This window comes from Siniperca chuatsi, linkage group LG14 (genome assembly GCF_020085105.1).
Source record: "Siniperca chuatsi isolate FFG_IHB_CAS linkage group LG14, ASM2008510v1, whole genome shotgun sequence".
Taxonomy (NCBI): domain Eukaryota; kingdom Metazoa; phylum Chordata; class Actinopteri; order Centrarchiformes; family Sinipercidae; genus Siniperca; species Siniperca chuatsi.
Genome location: NC_058055.1, coordinates 8,860,221 through 8,884,900, shown reverse-complemented (window position 1 = coordinate 8,884,900; position 24,680 = coordinate 8,860,221). Strand labels below are relative to the sequence as shown.

Genomic DNA, 24,680 nt, shown 5'->3' with positions numbered 1-24,680 from the left:
ATTGTGACCTCTGTGTTTGCATGCGTTTCTTCTGTCGACATGTGTTTTTGCGTTTGTGTGCATCTGTTCCAGGGCAGAGATTGATGAGATATGAATATATCTTACCCTCCTCCGTGGTTTTCCTGGGGGTAATGGTCAAGGTCAACCTCAGTACCAGGGAGAGGGTGCATGGGTGGTGGAGGCAGGGGCATGTTAGCCCAACATGTCCCATTTGATTTAGAAGCCTTTGTTCCACCCTTCACCTTCTTTTTCTTACCAACCTTTGCACCTGACAGAGAGAAGGAGGTTTAGTCTTCACCACATAATTCTAAGAAATCCCTGTGCACTCTACACACAAATATTATTCTACACTGAATTCACACACTCTAACACGCACATACAGCACTGCTTTGAAAGCCATCTCTATCTTTCTCTGCTATCTGAACTTTTTCAAACCCGTCTCCTACACAGTGTTCATTATTTCTCTTTTTTTGGGTGCTGACAGCGCATTAGGACTTTTTCAAAATGTTGACATTTCTTAAAGAGGCATCAAAACCTGCAGCGGACCACTTTAAGTTGCTTCCATACAGTTGCTCTACTTTATCTCTAGTAAGCCTGACATTTAGCTGAGCACACAGCCTATTGTGCAAAAGTACAGACAGAAATGCCTCCATGACTTTACTAAATGTATATACACTGCATAAATAACTCAGAACACTGAGGGATTTTCTGCCACCACTAATCAAGTTAACCCAAAGAAATGCGTCATGATTGTGTGACATTTCTGGGCTAGATAAGCTCCGAGGGTAGAATGGTGATGAAGACAGAAGAGAAATTAAGAACATTGTCCTGAGGGTTAATTTTCAGTGAATATGTAAATAAATTCCCTCCTTTTCATTTTGCTCTTTCTCTAGTTTAGTTTGCCAACTCCCTTGTAGTAATTTTCCCAGAAAAAAAACTACTACCTGTTGTTTTATAGCAAAATGTTGTTTGTACTGGGCATTCAAGCACTGCTGTAGTTCACAGAGAACAAGATACACACCACACCACAAATCGTCATCGTTTCTCATACCACTTCCAGGGTGTCTGTCAGTGAGCGAGTAGCCCAGGTTTGCTATTTCCTGCTGGGCTTGAAGAGAAGCTTTCCAGCGAGGATCTGGCCTGTCCACAGCCAGCTCGTGAAAGCTGTTGGACTGGAGTATCTGTGTGGTGGCATAGGGGGTGGGCTGACTGCCTCGCGCTGGGCTGCTGTAGCCTGCCTTCCCCATGAAGTCAATACTGCTGTAGATGGCACCATCAGACAGCATGGTGCCCGTCTTCTCCACCGCTGCGGCCGGTAAAACATCTGAGGCAAAAGAAGAGGGTGACAAAACGAGGAGTGAGAGGGAGAAGGGATCATAGAGAGATAAGGTGACAACGATCTTTAAGGTCATTAACACTCCCTGCTGCTCTGGCACTCTGTATTAGTTAAATACAGGTCTAAAATGGACTTGATATAAATGAAAGTGATTATCTACAACCATAATTAGCATGCAACACGCTGTGGGAGCCCAGTGGAGTGTTCACAAGAGGGATATTCAAACAGCGCTAACCTTCAGCTCTACTGTCTTGCACACATAAAGCCTGCAGCTCACCAGGGTTCTTAAGGGCTGAGAGAACATGCAAACACACAAATACACAATGCAAATGCATATACTTGAACTATCAGTCTCATACAACCTCGAAAAATGCTAAATGGCGGGGCACGAGAAAGAATGACAAAAAAAGTATACGCAAACAACACAAACTTAAGCCAAATATCAGGCTTGTCAAATCACATTAGTAAAGTATAACCCTCAAAGGCTCTTTTAATTTGTGTGCATGTGTTTGTTTGTGCATGCTTATGTGTGATGTCCTGTCACTGTGCTTCCCAATGGATGATCATCAAAACTGTCCGACCAGGCATTGCTAAAACTGTGTTTTCCATCACCCCAGCCTGTTTATGTTTCTTACCTCCTCGGCCAAAGTTGCTACCGCCCTTCGGACTCCCTAAGCCCCCATTAGCTGGGAGGCTCGTGGAGGGCCAGGAGTCAGCCAACCACGGGAGGCCTGGGTCACCCGCTTTCAGCAGCCCTGGACGGCTGTGAGAGGATGTTTGTACAGAGACAAAGAGAGGAGAGGGGGTAAGACAGAGAACCGGTGACATAGTTAAATATCCTGCCTGCATCGTAACAATATTGCTCATTTTCTTCCTGCTGCATCAACAACAAACTGATGTGAAAACTCATTCAGCATATTCTCGCCTGTGGAGCAGCTCAGCGCACAGGCAACAATAAACAACAGAGAGACATAAAATGGCAAGTCTATAAATCAGGCTTCTGCCTCCCCTTAACTCCACCAACCCTAACTCTCCCAGGAGATACAAGGCAGGCCTAAATACACACTAAATCCACTTTAGAGCCTTAGCACAACAGAAATTTACATTTTAAATTGAGAATCATGGACAGCCTCTGGCAGATCAGATACACTGGTGCACTGTCTCCATAGCAACAGAGACAGGAGAAGCCCATTAGATGGTTTAGGAAAGCTACCGTGTCATTTTGTCTTAGTGAAATACAACGGTCATGAATACAGGTTTTGACTTCAAGGTAGGAAAGTTGTGGGCAGCAATTTAGGGAGGAAAAAAAAGACAATTTATAACCACTTTGTATTAGCTGCTGTAAAAATGGCAAAGCATTCACTTGCCTCATGCATCGTGTTCGCATATGTTTACTTAATGTGCAGCTACATAGTGAATTTTCCACTGAGCCTGATTCACCAAGTGTCAAGGGAATTGTTCACAGCTGACTTGGTGATGGCTCAAAGGTGTTAAAACAGTTAAGTCAATAATTTCCAAGCATACTCATACATTTACATACATTTACTTAGTAACACATGCCAACACCAACACAATAACACATATCTGGCTATACAGTGTGAAGAAGCACACTCTTGCACACATGCACGCAAAATTGTTAGGCAAGAAACAGTTTATTTTTAGTCCATTATTTGCAACATTTGGCTAGCTCTGGGCTTATCTGCTTGCTTAGGTGTGACAAAAAGAAAGAGGGAACGGGGAGGAATAAAAAAGAGGAGGACCTTCATTCTTTTACTTTCTGTAAAGCAAGTTTGCCCCCTTCTCTTGTTAAGTACACTTTGATGTTCAGTAGATACAAAGGCAGGCTTCACTTTGGGCATTTTGAGCTGGCAGGAAATTCTCATGGCCACTGAGTGGAGTCTCAAGGTCCAACACTTTGTTGTTCCATCCCCACATTGGACCCATCACGGTGTACTGTAAGCCAAGCTTTTTAAACAGAAACATTCATCACCTCTCCCCTCCTCCCACGACCTCTCACTCTGCCAACAACCTCAGATGAACCAAGAGAGAGCCAGTGAATAAAACAGCGGCCCACCTGCATTAATTGGTAGCACTCACTTCAAAGGAGTGATTAATGATTTCATCAAGTGTTCATTGGTGCAAATCATACACTGATATGAGTAAGCAGGAGTAATATTGGAACATGTATGCTAATTCCATTCATCATGAAAGAACTCTTCATTACAGGTATTACAATGGGCTCTTGTCATTAAAAAGGCAGACTGAGCATTGCACTGTGTGGCACTGAAAATTCATTTAAATTCTCACCTTCCATTTCTGATCAGGCCTCTGTCTCTTTGGAATGTAACTTGTAGAGAAAAGAGGGAGGACAGAGAAAACGAATGAAATTACAATTATTTTGTCTAAAAATGTACAGTACCACCACAAATTTGAATGGCTCATAAATTCTTGCCGTCAAGAATGTGGGCAGATAAATTCCTGTGATATTTTCATATAGAGTATAATGCACAATGTAAAAACGTACCTGCACGAGTAAAGGTAAAGGACTGAACTGAAATTCAAAAGACAGGGAGAGTGTTGGTAGATAGAGGTAGATAAAGTGTCATGAATACATATTAAAATCGAAAAGATGCAGCCATATTCTCATGCTCAAACAATTCATGAAATCAGGTGTGGGAATATAAATCTAGTCCTTTCATCTTTGCTTTGTTTGTTCATTTATCACTGATGGTATGTTAGCACTGATCATATTTTGATGAAACTCGGGGCAGTAAAGCATCTAACCACTGCATTCCAGCATTTTCGGAATTGCACTGATTGCCCTGAGGGAAGGTCAAATGAGGTGACACATTTTACCCCTTTTGCCCTGGGGCATTAGCACCCTTATCATTTTATTTATTTCTTCCAAAATACAAATCAGAGGCTGTATTAAAAAGAGAGGGGAACAAGTATAATATTTTATTATTTGACACATGTGACAACTCGAAACACAACAAAAAGCAATTAATGCTGCATTCAAGTATGTAATATTAATATCATTGAAGTTAGTTCAAAATTATTTACCATTTAAAAAGAAATCATAGAATATTGTATATCTCAACCATGCCTGTAAAAATATGCTATATTTTTTCTAAAATGGAAATGTGGTGTTTTGGAATTAAACTCTTCAATTTGTTTTGAGAGAGGGGATCACAGAAGCAGCACTCAATCATGTAAATCCCTATTGAATTAGGGAATCAGATCACTCTCTCCCCAAGTCACTACAATGAAAGCTGCAATACACGTTATGATGATGGGACACAGCTATATGCTTGACTCACAGAGAGATAAGAATATTTCATACGTAAACCTAGACGCGCCTCATGTTAATGTGCAAACAACACCAGCCATGGTCTGATAATGGAAGGGGATGTTAAATTACTTATCTCACATGAATGTATTAGAGTGTTGAGGTGCGGTGCTGATGGAACTCAGCACAGTTGATGCACATCAGTGCACAGTGAATTAAAGTCAATAGGGCCTATTTCCATCTACGCTGAATATATTTCCTTTGTTCTGCATTCTAGCTGGCTCAAATGGAGTCGCATCTGTGATGACATGAGCTTTCATTGCAGATAGAGACCTAGTGTGCTTTGAGATTCTGTGTTGATGCAGAACCATGTAAATTGATTTTTTTACCTGCATAGTTGCTGAGTCCCTTCCTCTTTTTTCTCCTCCAGTACAGCCAGGCACTGAAGCCCATGAGGACAATCCAGCAGGCCCCTCCCAAACCAGCGATGAAGGCCGGCTGCTTTACCACGTCTGAGATACTATTGTTGCCCTCCGATCCCGTCATTATGTCCCTCAGTTCTGCACCTGGGGGCACCGCAAACAAATACGCACCCACACACACAGGCAAGACAAAAATGAATGGTTGAATGTCAATTTAACTTCACGGAAATGAACAAATGATCATATCTGAATAGTTGTTGTACATGAAAATCATTTGGGATAAAATTGAAAGAAAGCCAAATAAGCCATTGCATTTCCATTTTGGTCCAACACGTCTCAAATGTAAGTACAACAAATTAATAAATGTCTGACAGAAGAGGACAGTGTGAATTAAAAAAAACAATTACCAGTATTATTTGTCTAATTGTGTGTATGGGTAAATTTTTTTGGTTAACTCACCAGGAAACTCATTCAAAAAGACATTTTCAATAAATTCTAAAGATCCTTTGTTCAGGTCAAATTATGTACTTTTAAAAAGAAAATCAAGACAGTATATACTAAACATCAGGACACGTAGACCACGGGGACAGCCAAAAGATGAGGGGGCAACCGTGGTAAAAGAAAAAAAAAACAACAACAACAAAAAAACAGCATCAGTGCATCTAATATGTAGGCAGAGTAAATCAATTCAGCAGTGCACTTATCAACTTGAGCTGCAAGACACGAGATTGACAGAGCAGCTCTGACAGAGTTTGATTTTCTGTTGCGGCTACTGTGCTGTGAAATTAGATTCACAGTCTCCAGCAGGAAACCCCCCCATCATTAAGTTTCGGTCCACACGCCTGTGTTTCCCTTTCTCTGCGCGTTAAGGGTGTTATTATATATCAGTCAAAAGTCACAGATGAAGAGCATCTGGCTTGGGCTCTGATATTGATTCTGGGCTTATATACTCTGGGCGTCCTTTAGCTATTTGATAAGATGTGATAGTCTGATAAGCTTCTACAAAAACACTGTCTACTTTGTTAGCGCCAGCTGGCCACATATTGAAGAGGATTATTGATATGGCTAACAGTACTTGGCACAGTGTTACCAGACACTACACTTAATGAAACGCTATTGATTTCTCAGTAGACATCTGTGTTGAAAAGTGCAATAAATTGATAAATCATTTTTCCAGACCCCCAAACTATGATGGAGACCTAGGTCACCCATTATGAGGTCATTTCATTTGACTCCAGGTTTGATGTGTGTGAGTGGATTACCCAAAATGATGAGCTGGGGTTTGCTCTTGACCCCCACCCCTGCGCTGGTGCCTGCAGCCACCTCCACACGGTACTGCACTCCAGCCTGCAGCCCCCCGACTACCACTGAACGGATGGTTGCATCCACAGACTTATTGACATGAAAGCGGGTTTCGTTGGCCAAACACCAGATCTGACAAAGATAGACATGCCAGAGAGAACTCATTGTAAGGTTGTACAGTACATTACTAAAATATTCAGTTTGGTACAGTGTATCAGGGGCAAAGTTTGATATACCTTGTACTCCTGGATGATGCCGTTCTGTTGGTCGGAGGGAGGAGGGTCCCATGACACGCTGATGGAAGTGCTGTTATGGCTCCCTACTGTCAACACTGTCACTTGCTGCGGAGGCGCACCCGGTGCTGATAGGTCGGGGGGGTGGAAAGAAAAGAAAGAAAGATTAAAGAAACAAAGAAAATACATACGAAAAAAAGAATAATTAGAATAATAATTATTTAGCATATTGTTTTTTAACAGAAAAGGGGAATGTCTCCTGTTTTTTATCATCAAAAAAGGATTTGTCACCCACTACCTCAATTCATATTCATACAGAAAGCCATAAAACAAGGTATTTCCTGAGCCAACGTGGCAGATGGCTACCAGAGCACTTCATCTCAATTTCATATCTAAATGGTAGGATTTTTTTGCAGAACTGGTATGTACTGGAACCTAAAAATAATACACCATTCTTCCATTATACTGAGTTTAAGATTATATTTTCTTACTGGCATCATCATCAATTATACACACCGAGCATTTGAAATCCAAATTGTGCTTTACTAATTGCACAAATGATAACCATTCCAAGCACACCAGCAAGTTTATATATGACTGGAATTTCCTCTGCCAAGAAAAAATGGCTGAGCCCAGTAGCTAACATCACTTCCATAATGGATTAGAACCATTATGACCACATGTAAATGCTTCCAAAGTAGCTGTATTCAATTTTGCATATCTTATCTGAATGAAAATAGTCAATCTCCATGTCCTATAATGAGGATTCTGAGATGGTTTGTCAACAGAAATGTGACGCTATGCTTCACGGTGCCAAATTCAAACTCCCTCTTTAATGGGTCATTTTAAATGTACTAAACCGGCCTGATAACCTGCATGGACAGATCGGCGATTTAAAGGGACTGCAGGCAGCAGGAAGCAAAAACCATGTCTATGCAATTGAGAAAATCACCATCTCTCACTGAACGGACTACACAACTGCTCTGGCCACATAGTTTGTCATGATTGCCATTAAAAACATCATTATATTCTGACTAAGTGGATGAAATAACTACTCTGAATCCAATTAAGGAACTGCAAAATAATAATGCTATCTGCAAGGCACTGAAAGCCACCGCAGTGCAGAGAAACCAAAGCAGGTGGGCCATGAAGGGATTGGCTTGTTTGCCACCTGGCCAGAGAGCAACATGGTTACTGTGACTTAAATTCTCCAGATGGGATTGGTTTTGTAATTGGCTGGAGAGAAATGCAATGAACATGTGCACAGTGTCTCAGTGAGGCAACAGCAAGCACCAAGCTTACTGTATATTGTTAGATCAAAGTAATAAAGCCAGACCATTTCAGGATTATAAGAAAGAGTGTCTGTGCCAGTCCTGAGACTGACCTCTGCTGGTCTTCTGACATCTGGAAGAAGACTCAGTGACTGAGCTAGATGCTTTCCAGAACATATAGAAAATAATGGAAGAACAACACATTTTTTGAGTTGGAAAGATGAAACAAACCTCCCTGAATGATTTAACTTGTGCTTAAAAGAGAGGCTCTAAACAGATATGCAAAATATTTGACAGCCTGGCAGTACAAAGGAATTAAATCTGCCATATAAGACGCAGTTTATTTGTATTACGTTTAGCAAACTGACTCAACCCCAGTTTGAGGATATCTATATTCAGCCATTTGGTCTGTATTGACTTTCTAAAGCAATTACTGTTAAACCAACTCACGCAGATGTACCGCCCCAATATTGTGATGACTCTACAGTTCAGAAAGCAAAATGACTTATTTAATGACAGGCCAGCCAAATATAAAACTCAAGAAAGGATCCTACACTTATGATATATTTATGCTGAGATACTATCTGGCATGGACACAAATAATCTTAACTCTTAATGGAAGGAAGTCAACCTTTATAAATCATTTGGATTGACTATTAACATTCTGAAAAAAAACTTTCAATTTTGTTCTCTGGCTCATAATTTCTAAGGCAATCCATCATCTTTGTTGGCCAAATTTCACAAAATCAAATCATAATCATAAATCTAATGAGGGAAAAACAAACAAACAAAAACATCCAATAGAGCACAAACTGACACCAGTGTTGCAGCATTCTTGAGTTTACAAAATTTCAGCCAAGAACAGTTTGTTGATGATTTGTCTTTTTGATTGGATTTTCCAAAAAAATAGGATATGAATTCAAAGCTGTTCAGAGATGAAATATCCAGATGCTGCACAAGCAACAAGAATAATAGCTATGGCTTGAAATTAAAATTTGTTTAATAGTGGAAATTGCACATCTGGATTGTTGCCAAAATCCTTAGGCTTGGGCCAGAAGCTGTCTATCTAGTAGTTTTTTGAAATATCTTTAAAAAAAAGATAATAAAACAGGGTTGATACTGGCAGTTAAAGTATCATATTAAATGTGGTTATACTGCATTTAAGTGATTATTTCAAATGTTCTTTAGTTCATTTAATAAAACACTACTGTGTTACAACTTGAATATTGCTTGCTGCTGCAAAGAGTTTCCAGCAACAAGCAGTAAATGTACAAGACTGTTGCATACCGATTACCTCATATGCTGCTTCTTACAATTCCCACAACACAGCAGTAAGCAGAATATCAGCAGTTGTTACATAGGGTATGTGAAATGAGTAGAATGAACAATAAAAAAAATAGGAGGGCAGCATAATGGGAGAGTAGACTGACATATTGAAATATTGTACAGTGACGACTAAAATATGCATTCAGTTTCACACAGTTCTTCACACTACAATAATGCCAAAGTGGAGATTTAACTTAAAGCAAAAACTAAATATGTATTTTTGTGCACCATCAAGCAAGTAAGCTTCAGTTTTCCAAATGTCATCTCAGTGGGGCTGTTTCAGCAAACTGATGGAGCTTGCTCAGTCAGGCAAAGATTTACATTAGGAGAAGACAGGAACCATTAAGTGTAGTTCTGCAATTTTCGTATGTATGAGAACAATCACTGAGGATGAATAATGGCTACAATACCAGTAAAGACTCAGGATAACATTACAATAAATGGCCACAACAGCGGAAAAGGTCAAAGAGGATATTTTTAATAATGTGACTAATACTGATATTAAGACTGATGAATACGGTAGCTAGAGAGTAATTTAAAGCAATTAATACTCCCAATGTCTGAGGGAACGTTTCAGTTTTAACTCACAGCTGTGCAATCAAACACAAGGCACTTAAGCTGCTTACTGTCCTGCTATACAGGATAAAAAGTGGTAAACATAACCTTTTATGCAAATGAGTGCATCAATTAAGCTAATTAATTCAAGATTTAGCAAACATTTCGATGTCAACATACCTGTCCCCATATAACACACATATAATGTAAAATAAACTATCCACACAGGATGGCTTTGTCTTTTCTCTTCACTGACCCTCCTGCCCTGGTCTCATAATATCAGTATATCCTCATCTTAACAGCTGGGACTTTAGCACACCATAGCATTTTCTTTGATTTGCCATAGGCAGTAGTGGAAAGTCTGAAGATCCTATGGATGACAGTGATGACGCTGACCTCATAGAGCCTTCTGCTCTCACCAACAACTCATAGAAGGATTGTGAGGATCATTAATCTTAATACACAATTTCCCCCTGTATGCAGTAGGAGACATCAGCTGTTTTGACCTCAGAGACCCTTAAGACGCCCTCTGCTAGGGTTTCACAAAGGCAGTGCTACATTCCCATCTGCCTTTGATGGATATCGAGTGTTTTTCTCATAATTCTGCAGAGCAGCACATTTCCAGGCTCTAGAGCATTGGTGCAGTAGATCAAGCCAATTTTTCCTGTACCATGATGCCTTGTTTCCAGGATCCCAAGTTACTAGAGCATGTGCCCTGGTCCGCAAAAACCTCTGGTGATCCTGTGTGGCCATTTTAATTGGGCTGCAGTGAAGTGACTTTCTCTTTCTCCATCAGTTGTATCCCCTGTTCATAGCCCTTCCTTATCCTCTTACTGGGAGGAAGATGCACTAATGGCCTCAGCATGACTTGCTCTCAATACAAGCCATGTTCCACCCAGTCCAGCTGATGCAGCGCCTCAATGCAACAAACTACAATAAGAGGTCCCTCTACCCAGCCAGCAGGCACAACTTTTTAAGCATGCAAGTTCATTCTTGACCTTGGAAATAGTAGTTTAACAAAATAATCCCAATGCAAGGGCCACTGACTAGCTTTTTCCTGAGCTTTCAACCTTATCACATTCATCAGTGGATGGAGTTTGCTCAGTTGTTATGGAGATGGATCTGTTGCCATGAGAGCGCAGAAGTTGTTATGATGTCAGCCATAGCACTTTTGGGACTTCTTGGAATAAGCAAGTAAGGACTTCTGGTAAAAGCTAGTAAGTGGACCTTGACTTGCGATTGTTGAACTACTATTTCCAAGATCAAGATTGAACTACCATGATTCATTTATCAGCCAATACAGACAAGACGTCGAGACAAGAATGCTATAGATGAAATTATAACAGCTACTTAGCTGGCATGTCAGCAGATCCATGTCAATGAGTGTTAAGCAAAATCTATCCGCTGATAAAGACCGTGTGATGTAGGTGAAAGCTCTGGAGTTATACGGATCGTCTTTTTTCTATGATATTTAAGTGGATTTATGGACGTTTATTTGCAATGGACATCAGAGATAATGACATTCTTGGAAAGTGTAAGGCCCATTGAATGCAAAAATATGTGTATCATGTATGTGTCTTCACATTTCATTGAGCTATGACTCAGAGAAGACAAGTAAGAAGTGCAAACTGTGTCACTCTGTGACAAGGGGCTATAATTAATTCATCAAATTATACTGCAAGTTGTCCATTTTACAAAAAAAGTATACAACAAATGATGTTATGTTACACCCATTTGTGCCACAAACAGTTAACCTAAGAAGAATCGGTAGCTCAATTTATCTGCATGATAGGACGACAAGGAGGAAACCAAGTAGTGTTATCACTAATTAAGCTCATTGGAGATTGAGACTGTGCGTGTGTGTTGGTAAAGGGGGGGTCATATCACGCAGGTCTGGTTGGTGTGTGACAGAGACATGGCAGCAGGGGTCCACAGAGGAGCAGAGAGAGAGTTGCGCTTATGTCAAAAGAGACTGTTTCTGCCCTCCCCCTCTGCCCACCAACCCACAGAGGCCTAGGCTTGTCACAGACCCCCATTGCGCTGTCTGGGAGACCTGTTTTCACACACAGGGGAGATGGCACTACAGCAGTATGCGTGTGGGTGGATGTACTTGAAATGCCATTATCCATTACTATCTAGCCATGAAGCCATTACTAGCGGCAACTAAATATAAAAGTAGGTAGAATAATTTACACAAGAGCATCTGCTCATACTTAAGTAACTAAATCTTACATTTCTTGCAACATAAAGTTGGCAGAGAAATTGATTTTTGTCAGAAATGTGAATGAATATGTCGCTTACCTTCTTCCATGGTGCGTGCTGTCATGGATTCACTGTCTGCGCCCTGGAACTCATTGAAGTATGGCCGCACTTTAATCTCATAGACGATGCCTTTCTTCAGACCAGAGAGAGTTATATCCCTCTCTGAGGCAACCTTCAAGTCTTGTATCTGCCATGGCCCTGGGGAGGGTAGCCCTGACGTCTGCCGGTACAGAACACGGTAGCCTTGAATAAACTGGGATGGATTCTCCACCTGAGAGGAGAGAGAGTGGGATGAAGACATGCTGTATGCTGTGGGAGGTGTCATACATCTTTGTGTAAACTGTTTTGGAGCTGTGGATCAGCATTCATTTTGTGTCCTCTGTCAGCGACAATGCACGCTCAGTTAAATCACATAGGTTGATTAGCAGCAGAGAACCAAGAAACCACATGAAGACAGTTGTAGTGTATTTGTCAAAGCTGAACAGCACACCAGCGTCAGAGACCTGCAGCACAATTTGGACTCAAAATACTGGATTAAAATATGATAGAATATTTTTCTTTTCTTTTTTTCCTCCATTTTTGCTGGAACATTTCAGGGGAAGAGTACAGCAGAAGCAAAAAAAGGCTTTTACAAATGATATAAAGCAGCATGTCATTAACAAAATGACTTGTGACTATAAAAGCCTTATAAACACAAGATGTAGCGCCACCCACTTTATTGTTCCTCTTATGTTACTTGAAAGAGAATTTATTTGGTTGAGGTCATGAAGGTTAACTTTCTTATTGTCTTGTACTTGTACACACTTGTACTTCGACTCAAAGTGGTGAAGTCTTGCATTAAATTACTGTAACACATGAAACAGCAAACATACTGTATAACTTACAAATATGATTGCAGAGTTACATAAACACTTTACTTTAAATGTATAGATGAGCCTCTTGCACAAATCCTGTTTTCAATATTGCTCTGAGATAGCAACGTTGCAGAGTAACACTTTGTCGAGCATCTCTGTTTGGTCACCTGACATTTAGCAGAGTAACAGATCGTCCAATTAAAGTTTGCTGAAATATGGAATCCAAAATGGGAAATGTAAATTTGTGCAGCTACTATAGGACATGCGCAGGCCTACAAAGACTTCATACCAAATCAGTGCATACAAACCATTTTAATGCAGAAACATTGACATTGGGTATGAATGAGTGTTTTTTTCCCGCAAATGGAACCTGGTCGATTAACATCTGCAGACAGTCAGCTTTATCCTGTCACTGTGTCAGCCTGGAAGCAGCATTACAGTACTCGGTGTCATACTGACAAGCATGAAATAGCAGACTAGTGTAAGCCAATCCTAGGTGTGTCATTAACCTACAGCAGCAGGCAGTAGGGACACCTTGCCAACAGACAGAAATAACATTTCCCAGATAAAGGGCTAACTGCAAACTGCCTCCAGAAGTGACACATGTAGCACCTAATGGTGATGTATTTGTCCTGAATCGAAGCATTAGTCTTGATTCCTGCATCACCTCAAACCATTCTAAATTGATGGAGCACCAGCTGTTCAGACTATGAATCCCACAGTGTTTACTCTGTGTGTGTGCCAACTAATCCAAAACATAGTGACATGCCAAGTATAAAGTTCTCAAACAAGCTTAGACAAGATTTGTTTTGCTGCCCTGAAGGTAAATGTGGCACAACTACTATAAACCACTATCAATTTTTCAAATGTTATAAGTACTCACAGTCCATGTGACCTGCACTGAAGTGGAGCTAAGGACCACAGGGTTATGCATGCTGACCACCACATCCCCCAACTCCTTCTGCACGCGACGATGGTCCACTCCCTGTGCTGTGGGACTAATGTCTGGGAGAGAGAAAGTAATATAGGCATGTAGAGTGTAACAGTGATGCTTATCACTGAGAATCCATTACAATTCATTCTTATTTCTGTACCTTGAGTCCGAACAGGCTCAGACATGGGGCTGGGGTCCCCGAGCCCTTGAGCATTGACTGCCCTGATGATGAACAGGTAGACAGTATTGGGTCGTAGGTCTTTGACTGTGAACTCTATGGTCTTCACATGGTCTGCCACTGTCTGCCAACTGTTACTCACTGACTGGCTGTAGAAAGACCATGATTAAATAAAATTAATTAGGTAGAATATTTTCATCACTATAGAAGTAATCTAGACAGTTTATTTGGGACAACACTGGTGCTCCTAGAGACTGGGAGCAAAAATCACATGTCACACAGTAATGACATCTCATACTCACTTGTGAAATCTTTTGAAATACTTCCTGTCATCAGAAAAAAAGAGTACAGTGTTCAGGGTAACAATCATGAGACACTCTACGCCTTTGTAGTGCTTTCTTTTAGTTAACTATTTGGTAAGGAAAGAAAAAAGCAAATTCTCATGTGCCAATCATGTTCTGCTTGAAGTGAGCTTGTATTTGCCAAATAATTAGCATTCAAATTTTTTATATCAGAATATGTTTCACTCTTATAAAATGGATTGTAAAACTATAAGAGATAAACCATCCAGAATATTCTGCTTGAAACTGTCCTGTCTTGATTGAATGCCCACAGAAACACTCACATCTGTTACTACTATGAAAGTTCGGGGTCACTAAATGTAGCTCGAGGCCATAGGTCACACACATACCCAAAGGCCTCGATGACATAGGAAGACACTGGGGAGCCCGCCTCTGGCCCCGGTTCCCATGACAACGAGATACTGCTCTTGGTAACATCAGTGACCTCTGGCTTGGAGGGCGGCCCTGGGAGGGCCGTTGCATTGTGAGACATGAAGTCTAAGAGGTCAGTGGAGTCTGAAAAAGGAGGAAACGTAGAGAGACAAAATGAATACCTGCAAAAGCAAAGCATATCAAGCCATGTTATGCTTGATATGCATACAATTGTGTTAATTTTTCATATGAGTTATTTCTACTGAAGCAGACCTCTGACATCCAAGTAGGCACTCCATGATGTTTCTCCACTGGAGCTGGTAGCAACACAGGTGTACAACCCCAAGTCAGACAGCTAAGGAAGACAAATTATGATATTATCACTAAAACAAGCTCCCATTTAATCTGCAGCGTGACAAGTTCAACAATTGGGCTGATTGAGATGTAACAAAAACCAAAGAGTTAGATCTCTGCCCATCCAAATCACAAATAATACAGCAGTGCTCTGTTGCTGTGTTTGACTGAATCCAATAGTCTTTGTAACTCTGATCCCAGATAGTCTCTACAAGCTCTTACGTCAGCCTGGGCTTTTTGAAGGAGGTTCACAGCTAGTAGTGCAGTAAAAATGCATTAACCTCCACTGGCCTGTATTTGGCTGGAGAAAAGCCAGATAGTGGATGAGAAGAAACTTTAACACCATCAATGAAAAAAGAGCCCAGTAAGAGCTTACATTAATTTTCTTAATTGATTTCCTCCAATAATAGTCTACCCCCATTCCCTGAGCCATCAACATTATCATCATCAGTGCTGACACAGGAAATAAGTGATATGACAATCTATTTTATATTGGCAATGCCTTAGGAGCCACTGGCAACTATGCTATCTCTATCGCTCTCTACCTATGCTAAGGAGAGAGAGTAGAAGAGAGAGAGAGTGACAGGGAGAGCACTTTGACAGGACACTGTATATTGCAGTTCCTCCATTATATTTGCCCCTTTAGGCTCCTCTCACAGGTCCCTGTCCTTGAGTCCTTGAGTCTAACTGCTGCCTCAGAGATTCAGACTAAATAGCAGCATTTAACAACTTAGAAAAATCAATACTTGCTATTCATCTTTTAAAAGCAACCTGACTGCACTTGTCCATTTGAATTACATTCAGATGACATCAGCTGGCAGATGAGAGAATTTCTCTTTTGTCTTTCACATGCAATAGAAGCATGTGATGTACAAACAACAAATAACTTCAACATTAGACGTGTGTTTGAGTTTTTGTGTTTGTATGTGAATTGTTGTATGCATAACATTGCACTGTATACACGTATAACTTGCAGAATGTGAAATGTGTGCACAGTTTGATTATTTGCATGAACACTTCTACAGGAGATTCAACTGATATGGTGCTGAGTACAAAAACAACTCTATTTTGAGTTAGGGGTAAAACATTCTCTCAAAGATTAATTAATAATCCTTTGTTTTTATTAATGACTCCTGATAGAATCATCGCAAGTGAAACTTCAGGTACAGCAAAAAGCCAGGAATCTTGGTCAAAGATTATGTTTCGCAGCAGGATGCTTGTTATCATGCAGATTAACCCAGGATCAGTTAGCTTAATAGATAATTCTGGTTTATTACAACTTCATCATTTGTGTGGTTTGGGTCATCATTTATATCGCTAATAATATGATTGGAAGTTCATTGCTGAGATCTGGGAACTAGTAGGACATTGTGCCACGTAATGCTACATGTACAATGCCGCATGCTAACTCCTGCATATATGCATCTCTCTGTAATCCACTATTACCCACCCTGGTACTCTGGATCTGAAGGCTGCCATGCTCCAGCAGGGAAAACCGCGGGTCCTTTCCAAGCAGACTGGCCCCATTCTTTCGCCAGGTGACCGTAGGTTCTGGGTCCCCTGATGCTTGACACCTAAGTAGGGACACACCTCCCAATGCCTGCGTTTGGTTGGATGGGCCCTGCCGGATGATAGGTGGGGGGCGGTCCTTCAGGGCTAAGAATAATAATCAAGGAACAGGTGTTATTATTTGAATACATTTCTAGCACTGTAATTTTGATGTCATGGTCTTGGCATGAAACAACGACTCTCTGTTCTAACTGGTTAGAGTTTGCCTGATTTGTGAAAAAAAAAAAAACGTGACCTTATCACAAGGTGTTAATTTGTGATTGTAGTAATTGCATTAGTGGTTGCAGATCCAAGATGTTAGGGTTCAATCTGCTGGATTTGTTTTCAGAGGAAGTGACTGTTTTGTGAGCTTTTTCCAGAGTAGGGCAGTGTGCTCATGGCACTGCATCACACCTTTGAGCTTTAATTACTAGGTGAGGATTAACGATGCTTCACCCGTGGTGCTAATTACCATACCTTCTTTATAACACCTCTCAACACATTCATGCCTGTCCTTTCTCTTTCTACTCTGAATTAGCATGCCAAGCAGAACAACAATTCATCTCTTTTAATGCTTTTTAAAGCATGTTATATCATCCAGAAAACAGCCTCTGCACTCTGCAACAGTAATTTCTGGAGTGGTGAAGCTCTCTAGGCTTTGTAACTATCCCCCGCTTCCAATTTCCTCACTGCTGCTCTCCACTGTTATCAGGTCTGTCTCAGTTCGCACAAGTGTTCACATCAGGTTCCCCCTGCCTTATCTTTCATCACACCTCCTTCAGCACAATGAGGAACACAGCAACTCAAGCAGAATAGCCGAGAAATCAGGTACAAGTAGGTGTAGGGACAGTAAGCAAAACCACAAGTGATATGCCAGTTATTATGGAGGCTGAATTGTTTGTATTTATGTGGCAATATAAAATCACCTACAATGTGTTGTTGGCAAGCATTTATTGGGATTTCACTGATACGTGAAAGTGTTATGAATATGAAATAAATGCTTCTCCAATCAGGTCTTTCATGGGGAACTCCAGCTGAGTTAGCTAAAGATAGACAGTCTAGCATTGCATTTTCAGGAAAACATCACATCTACTGTACAGCAAGCTATCATTACCCCAAGTGATTAGCGAGCCAACAATAAACACCATATTGCTGTTCCTAATTTAGCTGTAGTCCTGTAAGAAATGCAATCACACACTCCAGGGTTAGTTGCAAAGGTAATAATAAAATGTTGCTTTTCGAGATTGTTTATCACTTATGACTGCCAGAGGCTACTCTGTTTTACAGTAGGTTTGCAGATAAAGGGATATTGGGAGACCTAATTACTAGTATACCTGCTACTGAGTGAATGCCGATTATTAAAACATTGATTAGACGAGTGCATCTAATCCAAGCATCAATTTTTACAAATGCTACTACACCAAGACTAGAGTTGAAATGTAACTTTCGAGGTCCTGGTTTGTACTCTTTGATCAAGCATCATACTTAAGCCTATATGGCTTTGAAAATTTTTTATCTTGCTCCTACGTGGAGGGCAGCGCGGTCAGCTTGGATTCCCAGCAGTTACAATGGATTCTAATGGTGACCCAGTTTCACATCCATAGAAAATTGTCAAACCACTTCTGCGGCATCTCAACTGTCTATCTGTCATCTCAACTACTAAGTAGGTTCCAAACAACTTTCAGCAAAACAAATGGCTAAGTAGAATGCCTCTGTTTCAGTCCTCACACACAACCTCCCTCAGCTTGCAAGCTAGTGTATGCAGTGATGTGTGTGCATTAGAGTGCACGACTCCTGTTCTTACAGTGGTCAGGAGAACTGCCCTACAATTGCTAATTCTACACAAGAATCACTGCAGCTTCATCTTTAAGTTGCAGCACGTACCATTCTTCTCTCAAGTCTAACTGGATAGTTAATAAACCTTTCAGTCACTCATCCAAGGCAATGCCCAGGGTGGAGCACTAGCCCATATATGAACCTTCAGAAAGTTTTCATTCAGTGGAGGACCCTCTCTTGGATGCCTTTAATCTTAAGTAATGCTAATGCTAGCTGCACTGTGCAAGCTTACAAAACTCCACTTGGTATCACGGCAACTCTCTGTTTACAGCCATCAATCACCCACATTTCTCCCATCTCTTGTGCTCTTCACCAAACATTTTGATATTGATCCATCGACTCTGACTGACAGAACAGGAGTCATTTCCTCTCCAAAAAACACTTCAACTGATGTTAATTTAATAATGTGTGGGAGAAAAAGCCAAGAAACAAATGGAGAGCAGGGCATAAACAGCTCCCAGCTGGCAGCGGCTCAGCACTTAATGCTGACATTAAAGCTTTGTCACAAAAAAAGTGTAAAGTGTCTCTCCATCAAGGAGACAGTTTTATTTTACATAGTTCTAGGTCTTTTCAGACCATTCAAATTTACCACAGTGAGGTGATAATGAAAATAATGATTGTTGTTGATGGTCTGCCTACACTTATATTGGCAAAGATGCATCTGTATGTTCTAAAAGCCAAATAGCCTTTGATATACCAGTCTTCAATGTTTTATTAGGTCTGGACAATGCTGCATGCATGTGTGTGTTTTTTGTATGATTTTAAAGCCCAGTATTCATCACAATAAAGATGCATCAATAACAAATACAGAATACTATTGACAAGGCTATTAAATTATAATGCATGTTGTTAGTACGCTTCCCCAACAACACTGCTAAAACAAACCTGTGACTTCAGGAAGCTAAGTAAAATATATTTGATGTTTCCACAGCTTGAAATAGTAATAATGTCATGATAGGAACATTGCAGGAACAGGAAGAAAATTGGCTGTTGAGACCTCCAGATGATATCTTGCTGGGCATTCTGCACCATCTACTCTTCAAGTTATACTATACGTTGTAAATACAAACTGCTGCCATTGTAAGTTTTTCCTTTGTCCATAATTCTTAGAAATCATTATATAAAGCAGTGTTTTTTCTGTCAATGTCATTTCATTCTGGTGTAATTACCTGTGTACTGAGCCATGCAATAGAGTTTTTGAGTATTCATTAATACTGTGCATGTACTTCACTAATGCATACAGTAATGAACCTAACAGGACTTAACAGAATGTAGGTATAAAATGTTTAAACATAATTGTTATCTGAGCATGTTGGTGCTGTTAAATCACACAACTAAAAAGTTGTGAAAAAGTAGTTCTCATAGTTTAGAATACTGTATAGATAAACATTTTGTGTCTGTGTGTGTGTCTGTCCAGCCTTACCGTCTGCCACTTCAAGCTGGGCCTTGGCCATGATGCTGCCTGCTACAGTGAGCGCCTGGCAGATATAATACCCTGCATCAGAACGTTGCACAGATGAAATGGTCAACTCTCCGTTCACGGACACAGAAACACGGCTATCTCCCTGTGTCGGCTGGCTGGGAAACAGAAGATCCTATAGGGAGTTAAAGTGGGAAGTAATGTAAATAAAATGGGATGGCATACTTGTTTAGTACACCAAAGGTATACAATCTAGGAACTGGAACCAAAGAAGAAGTTGTTTTTTTTCTTTTTCATTTCTTTCTTATTAGCTGTGTTTCCATCCAATTATCAAACGAATTTGAAGCAAACTTTAGAAATGTTGCAAAAAAGAAACAATAAATAAACCTCAAAGAGGAAGAAGAAGAAGAAGAAGAAGAAGAAGAAGAAGAAGAAAGAAGAAGAAGAAGAAGAAGAAGAAGAAGAAGAAGAAGAAGAAGAAACAAAACCAGTTGCCTTGGCCATCTATGAGGGAAAAAGGGGAACATGGGATCATGGATGTATTATTAGAACTGGATACCGGACCCAAAGATGGTGCCTATTCATTCAGAGGAGAATTGCGCATATGCCAAAAAGGTTTTCTAGCTTCTGGGTTTACTTCCAGGGTATGCAGCCCACTGAATGTGCGCAGTAATGTTTCTCCCGCTAGCTTTTTAAATCACTTTTTTCGGCTCAAAGAAAATTTAATTCACAAATAGAAAACCTCCATGGATCAAAAATTCATAATAGAAAGAGTCATACTTGACCTTGTTTGCAGTTTGAGAAAAACCACCTCAAGCGAGCATAAAAACTTAGTAGATATTGTGTCCCACACAAACTTCCCCAATAATCTTCTTCTTCTTCTACTAATATGGAATTGATTGAGTGGTTTAAATCACATCTTTCTCACAAGATTCTGCTGAACTCATTTGTGTTGTACCACAAGGGTCAATTCTGAGACCTATGTTTTTCTCAAATTACATGTCCACCCTTGATCATGTAATAAACAGGCACATAAACATTTTTACATTTCATGCAATACTGTAGTACTCATTTATATCTTTCTGTTGCTAATAGTGGCTTAAACTATTCTAAAGAATTACTTTGCCAAATTTACTGTGCTGATTATCTTAATATTTTCTCAACGGGGAAAGAAGTTTATTGTATTTTATGTATTTTAACTTTACGTCTTTGGCCAACACACCTGACTTTAAAAAAGCACTGCTGTGTTCAAGACATGCCTTCAGCATGCTTCCATATTCCTACAATTCTGAACAATTCAGTTAGAAAGTGGGTCAATGTCTTTTTCCTACTAGATCTGAATGGCAGTTTACCCCCAGAGTGATGATCCTGCTGTGATAACCTGCAGTCATGGTCATGAAATTAAGGCATCAGCATTGTCCGTTTCTGCACCCCAAGCAAATAAACTGATGGGCAGGAAAGGACATTAGCCTGCTTTCATTATGTCTAATGACTCTAATGCAGCACATGACATTGTTTCTTGCTCAGTGAATTGGCCAGTCAGACTGGTGTAGATTGATGATAAATGACCCCTTCATTATCTGTTTGTGGAACAGAACCAAACTCTGCGGTTTGATCCTTTTAGTCAGATCCTTGACCATTTTTTATATTTTAGATACTTGACTCTGGACGCTGCTGCAAAATGTATGTCTGTATAGTAAGGTCGGCCTAAACGAGAAACCGTTAATTCTCTATCATGCACACATACCTAAAGATACACATACAAGTACATTGGGTCAAAATCAGTATCCTCACCTGGCTACCCTCTCGTTGCCAGAAGACAGTGGGCTGAGGTTTGCCCCTGGTCTCGCAGGGAAAGGTAGCTGTTCGTCCTTGCGCCACAATCTGGTCACGGGGTCGCACCACAAACTGGGGCGCCTCTGAGGTTAAAGGTAGAATAAACCATAACACAATAGCAACACATTTGCACAGACTTCCAAAGTGCGCACTACACTAGGACTACTTTAAAAGAGAAATGCTTGGACTGAAGGTCCAGCTGCAAGCTAAAAGGTTCATGCATTAGGTCTTTGTTATTTGTTTATAACGAAATATTTCTTGACTATGCCAATCACACAAGCCATTCATCCAGCTGCCAGAACATCAGAATGAATGATATCAGCTAATTAGCAGGGTGCCATAATGCCGTTATTAATAAAGTTTTTGAACTAAGGCATATCAACCATTCTATATCTGGACCCCCATTTTGAAAGAAGTGAGGTGGTAAATTCACTGCCAAGGGAAGTCAGGGGTTGATAGTAACAATGTAGATATACATGTCCAATATTAGTTTGATGAATGTGTTTGTGGAATGCCACAACAGTACATGCATACGTGTGTGATCAAAAACAGAAAGAAAGCAATGCATGCACAATGGGATCAGCTCTTACTTACCAACGGGGCGAGCTGGTAACACAACAATGGTGTGGGTGAGATTAACACACAACACAGAGAGAAGGAAATCAGAGGAGTAGAACAGAGGGACAGAAAAAAAGAATGAAAATCAGAAATGAATGAGGTGAAGTTGGGTTTCCATCCATGAAGTTCGGGGGGGAGGAGGGTAGAGCTCAGTCACCAAAAGCCGGTGATGGCATGGGCCTCAAGGAAATGCCACCTTGGCAACATTCGGGGTAAGGGTAACAAATGCCAAAAAACAACTGGCTGAACAATTTATTTGTACCACTTTATTTATGTTACAAGAATAACACATTCACACAGTTAACAGATCTGTTTGTATATCAAGTGTTTCAGATCTTTGACAAGGGTAGGTTTAGAATAGATTCAATAAAATAGATTAAATAGCAAATTATAATTATTACAAAATTTCTATCACTGACTTTAAATCACTGACATCTGGCTGACTGTTATGTACTACTTCTTGGACCTATCTTCTCCCAGCATCAGAGCAATAAGAACTTTAATCAGCAAACATTAAAAACATATTACAAACAGCTAGTGAAAATATAACACCACAAACACCTAAAGTGATAGATTCAGTTAGGGTCTATTTTTTTCTATTCCTTGGAAATTTTCTCATATCTTTTAGAATAATTATCCAGTGTTTACTGACTTAGTGCAGGTTTTGTATTAGTGATCTGTGTTAACTCTCTATTCATGTCTTATAATATTGTACCGAAGCACAAGCACAAATATGGCTTAACATAAGGGATATATTGCTCAAAATATTTCTTGTTTGGCTTCAACACCAATCTGAAGATTGGGTCAGGACATCTTTTCAAGGTATAAGACAATTTGTGCATGAGTAACACGAACAAGAATACGAATCCAATATATAAAGTATATAGTAAAGAAAGAATGAGTTAATGTTATGAGATCTGTGATGTACAGTATGTATGATGATGTATGATATATTTATTCAGGTGTTAAGAATGTCTTATTGGTTGGTTATAAGTCAAGTGTTATCTGAAATTGTACAAACAATGTTTTTGACACTCTCCAATTATAATGACAATGTAAAGACCAGAGAGCAGAGGGGATCTGACTTGCCATATAGCAATATTTTTTTATATGAACCTTTACTAAGAAATAGCTTCCTCCCATTGATATGATGTAACATGGAGTGAGTGGGCTGGATGGAGAATGAGCCCCCCAGGAGAAGTCATAACAGTTCACTTAAAGCTGGTTGGATTGTTCATATCTGGAGCCTAGCTGGAGATCTGAAACAATCAACTACATCAGCCCGCTATATGAAAGAAAAGCTGAGGCCAAGCCCAGCTTTTCAGCAGGGGGGCAATAACACTCGTAAAGTGGGCAATAAAGGACTGATTGTCCTGTGGCCTGCTTTGGGAGATACAAAAAATATCAGGGATGGGTTATGAGCTTTGCCATGAGTGAGTTCACAAGCAGTTACCAACCTCTGATAGTCAGGTAGGCAGAGGCCTCCACTCTACCCACACGGTTCTCTGCTAGGCAGGCAAAGGTTCCCTGATCACTGACTGATGCTTTCTTTATCCTCAGCAGGAAGTCCTCTTTTTCAAATCTGATGTCATACCTGGCGACAGAGAGGAACAGTGACACCAAGTCAAGTGACATCTCAGGTTGATTTCATAAAACTGGAAGATCAATAACAATTATATGCATATTAATTATTTTATTAAAGTAAATACAATCAACAAACACTGAAATTGAATCAAGGTTGTGTAAATGTGTGTGATGTTTTAGATGGAAGCTTTTATAAAGGTTGTGTCATTTTTGATAGAATAAAGACAGACTTTCTAAGGCAATTAAGACTCCCTGCTGCACACACTCTGCTACAGAGGCAGAAAAAGGGGAGCAATTATGCTGAGATGAAGGCATGGCAAAATGAAAGGTGCTTTCAGCTGGAACCCTAGCTGTTCCACTATTTCAATATTTATAAAGACGAGCCACCCACTGTGGTGTGGGCTGCGTGGCATGCTATACTATGTGTGTGTGTGTGTGTGTGTGTGTGTCTGTCTGTCTGTGTGGGAGAGAGTAAGCAAAAGAGAGGGAGACCGAGACAGAGCGAGAGATAGACAGTCTGAGGTCTGAGAGTAAGGGAGTGGCACAGTCTGATAAACTGAATTTGATGAATGAGCCAAGCAGTAAGAAATGACTAATTCATAGATATGTTCCATGCATCAGTGTGTATTCACCGGTGCAGCATACTGTAAGGCAGCAGTGGTGCAGTTGGAGTGAGAGAAACAGCTCAGCTACCAGAGTTTAGACAAGCGCCTCAGAGAGGCTACAGACAGAATGAGTAGAGGAGCAAGGAGTCAGGCTCTCCCTCTCTGGGGTCCCTTTTGGCGTGAGAGATCCTGTGAAATTGTCTA

General features: G+C 40.3%; 1 protein-coding gene across 4 annotated transcripts in view; it reads right to left on the bottom strand.

Annotated features, from left to right (window-relative positions):
• The window catches only part of LOC122888595 (roundabout homolog 2-like), a 76,977-nt gene that overhangs the window by 6,000 nt on the left and 46,297 nt on the right, over nucleotides 1-24,680 (bottom strand). The window contains exons 6-24 of one of the 4 annotated variants that reach the window (XM_044223226.1): nucleotides 23,745-23,881; nucleotides 22,264-22,275; nucleotides 21,628-21,752; nucleotides 19,837-20,008; nucleotides 16,480-16,685; nucleotides 14,949-15,030; nucleotides 14,654-14,819; nucleotides 14,265-14,288; nucleotides 13,945-14,111; nucleotides 13,734-13,855; nucleotides 12,036-12,267; nucleotides 6,586-6,710; nucleotides 6,310-6,481; nucleotides 5,015-5,191; nucleotides 3,861-3,887; nucleotides 3,644-3,683; nucleotides 1,972-2,099; nucleotides 1,052-1,324; nucleotides 106-268 (exon numbers count right to left, since the gene is read on the bottom strand). In XM_044223226.1, coding sequence (XP_044079161.1) covers nucleotides 106-268; nucleotides 1,052-1,324; nucleotides 1,972-2,099; nucleotides 3,644-3,683; nucleotides 3,861-3,887; nucleotides 5,015-5,191; nucleotides 6,310-6,481; nucleotides 6,586-6,710; nucleotides 12,036-12,267; nucleotides 13,734-13,855; nucleotides 13,945-14,111; nucleotides 14,265-14,288; nucleotides 14,654-14,819; nucleotides 14,949-15,030; nucleotides 16,480-16,685; nucleotides 19,837-20,008; nucleotides 21,628-21,752; nucleotides 22,264-22,275; nucleotides 23,745-23,881 — 2,550 coding nt within the window. The remainder of the gene's footprint in view (nucleotides 1-105; nucleotides 269-1,051; nucleotides 1,325-1,971; nucleotides 2,100-3,643; nucleotides 3,684-3,860; nucleotides 3,888-5,014; nucleotides 5,192-6,309; nucleotides 6,482-6,585; nucleotides 6,711-12,035; nucleotides 12,268-13,733; nucleotides 13,856-13,944; nucleotides 14,112-14,264; nucleotides 14,289-14,653; nucleotides 14,820-14,948; nucleotides 15,031-16,479; nucleotides 16,686-19,836; nucleotides 20,009-21,627; nucleotides 21,753-22,263; nucleotides 22,276-23,744; nucleotides 23,882-24,680) is intronic. The other 3 variants (XM_044223227.1, XM_044223228.1, XM_044223229.1) reach the window with 3 other exon arrangements.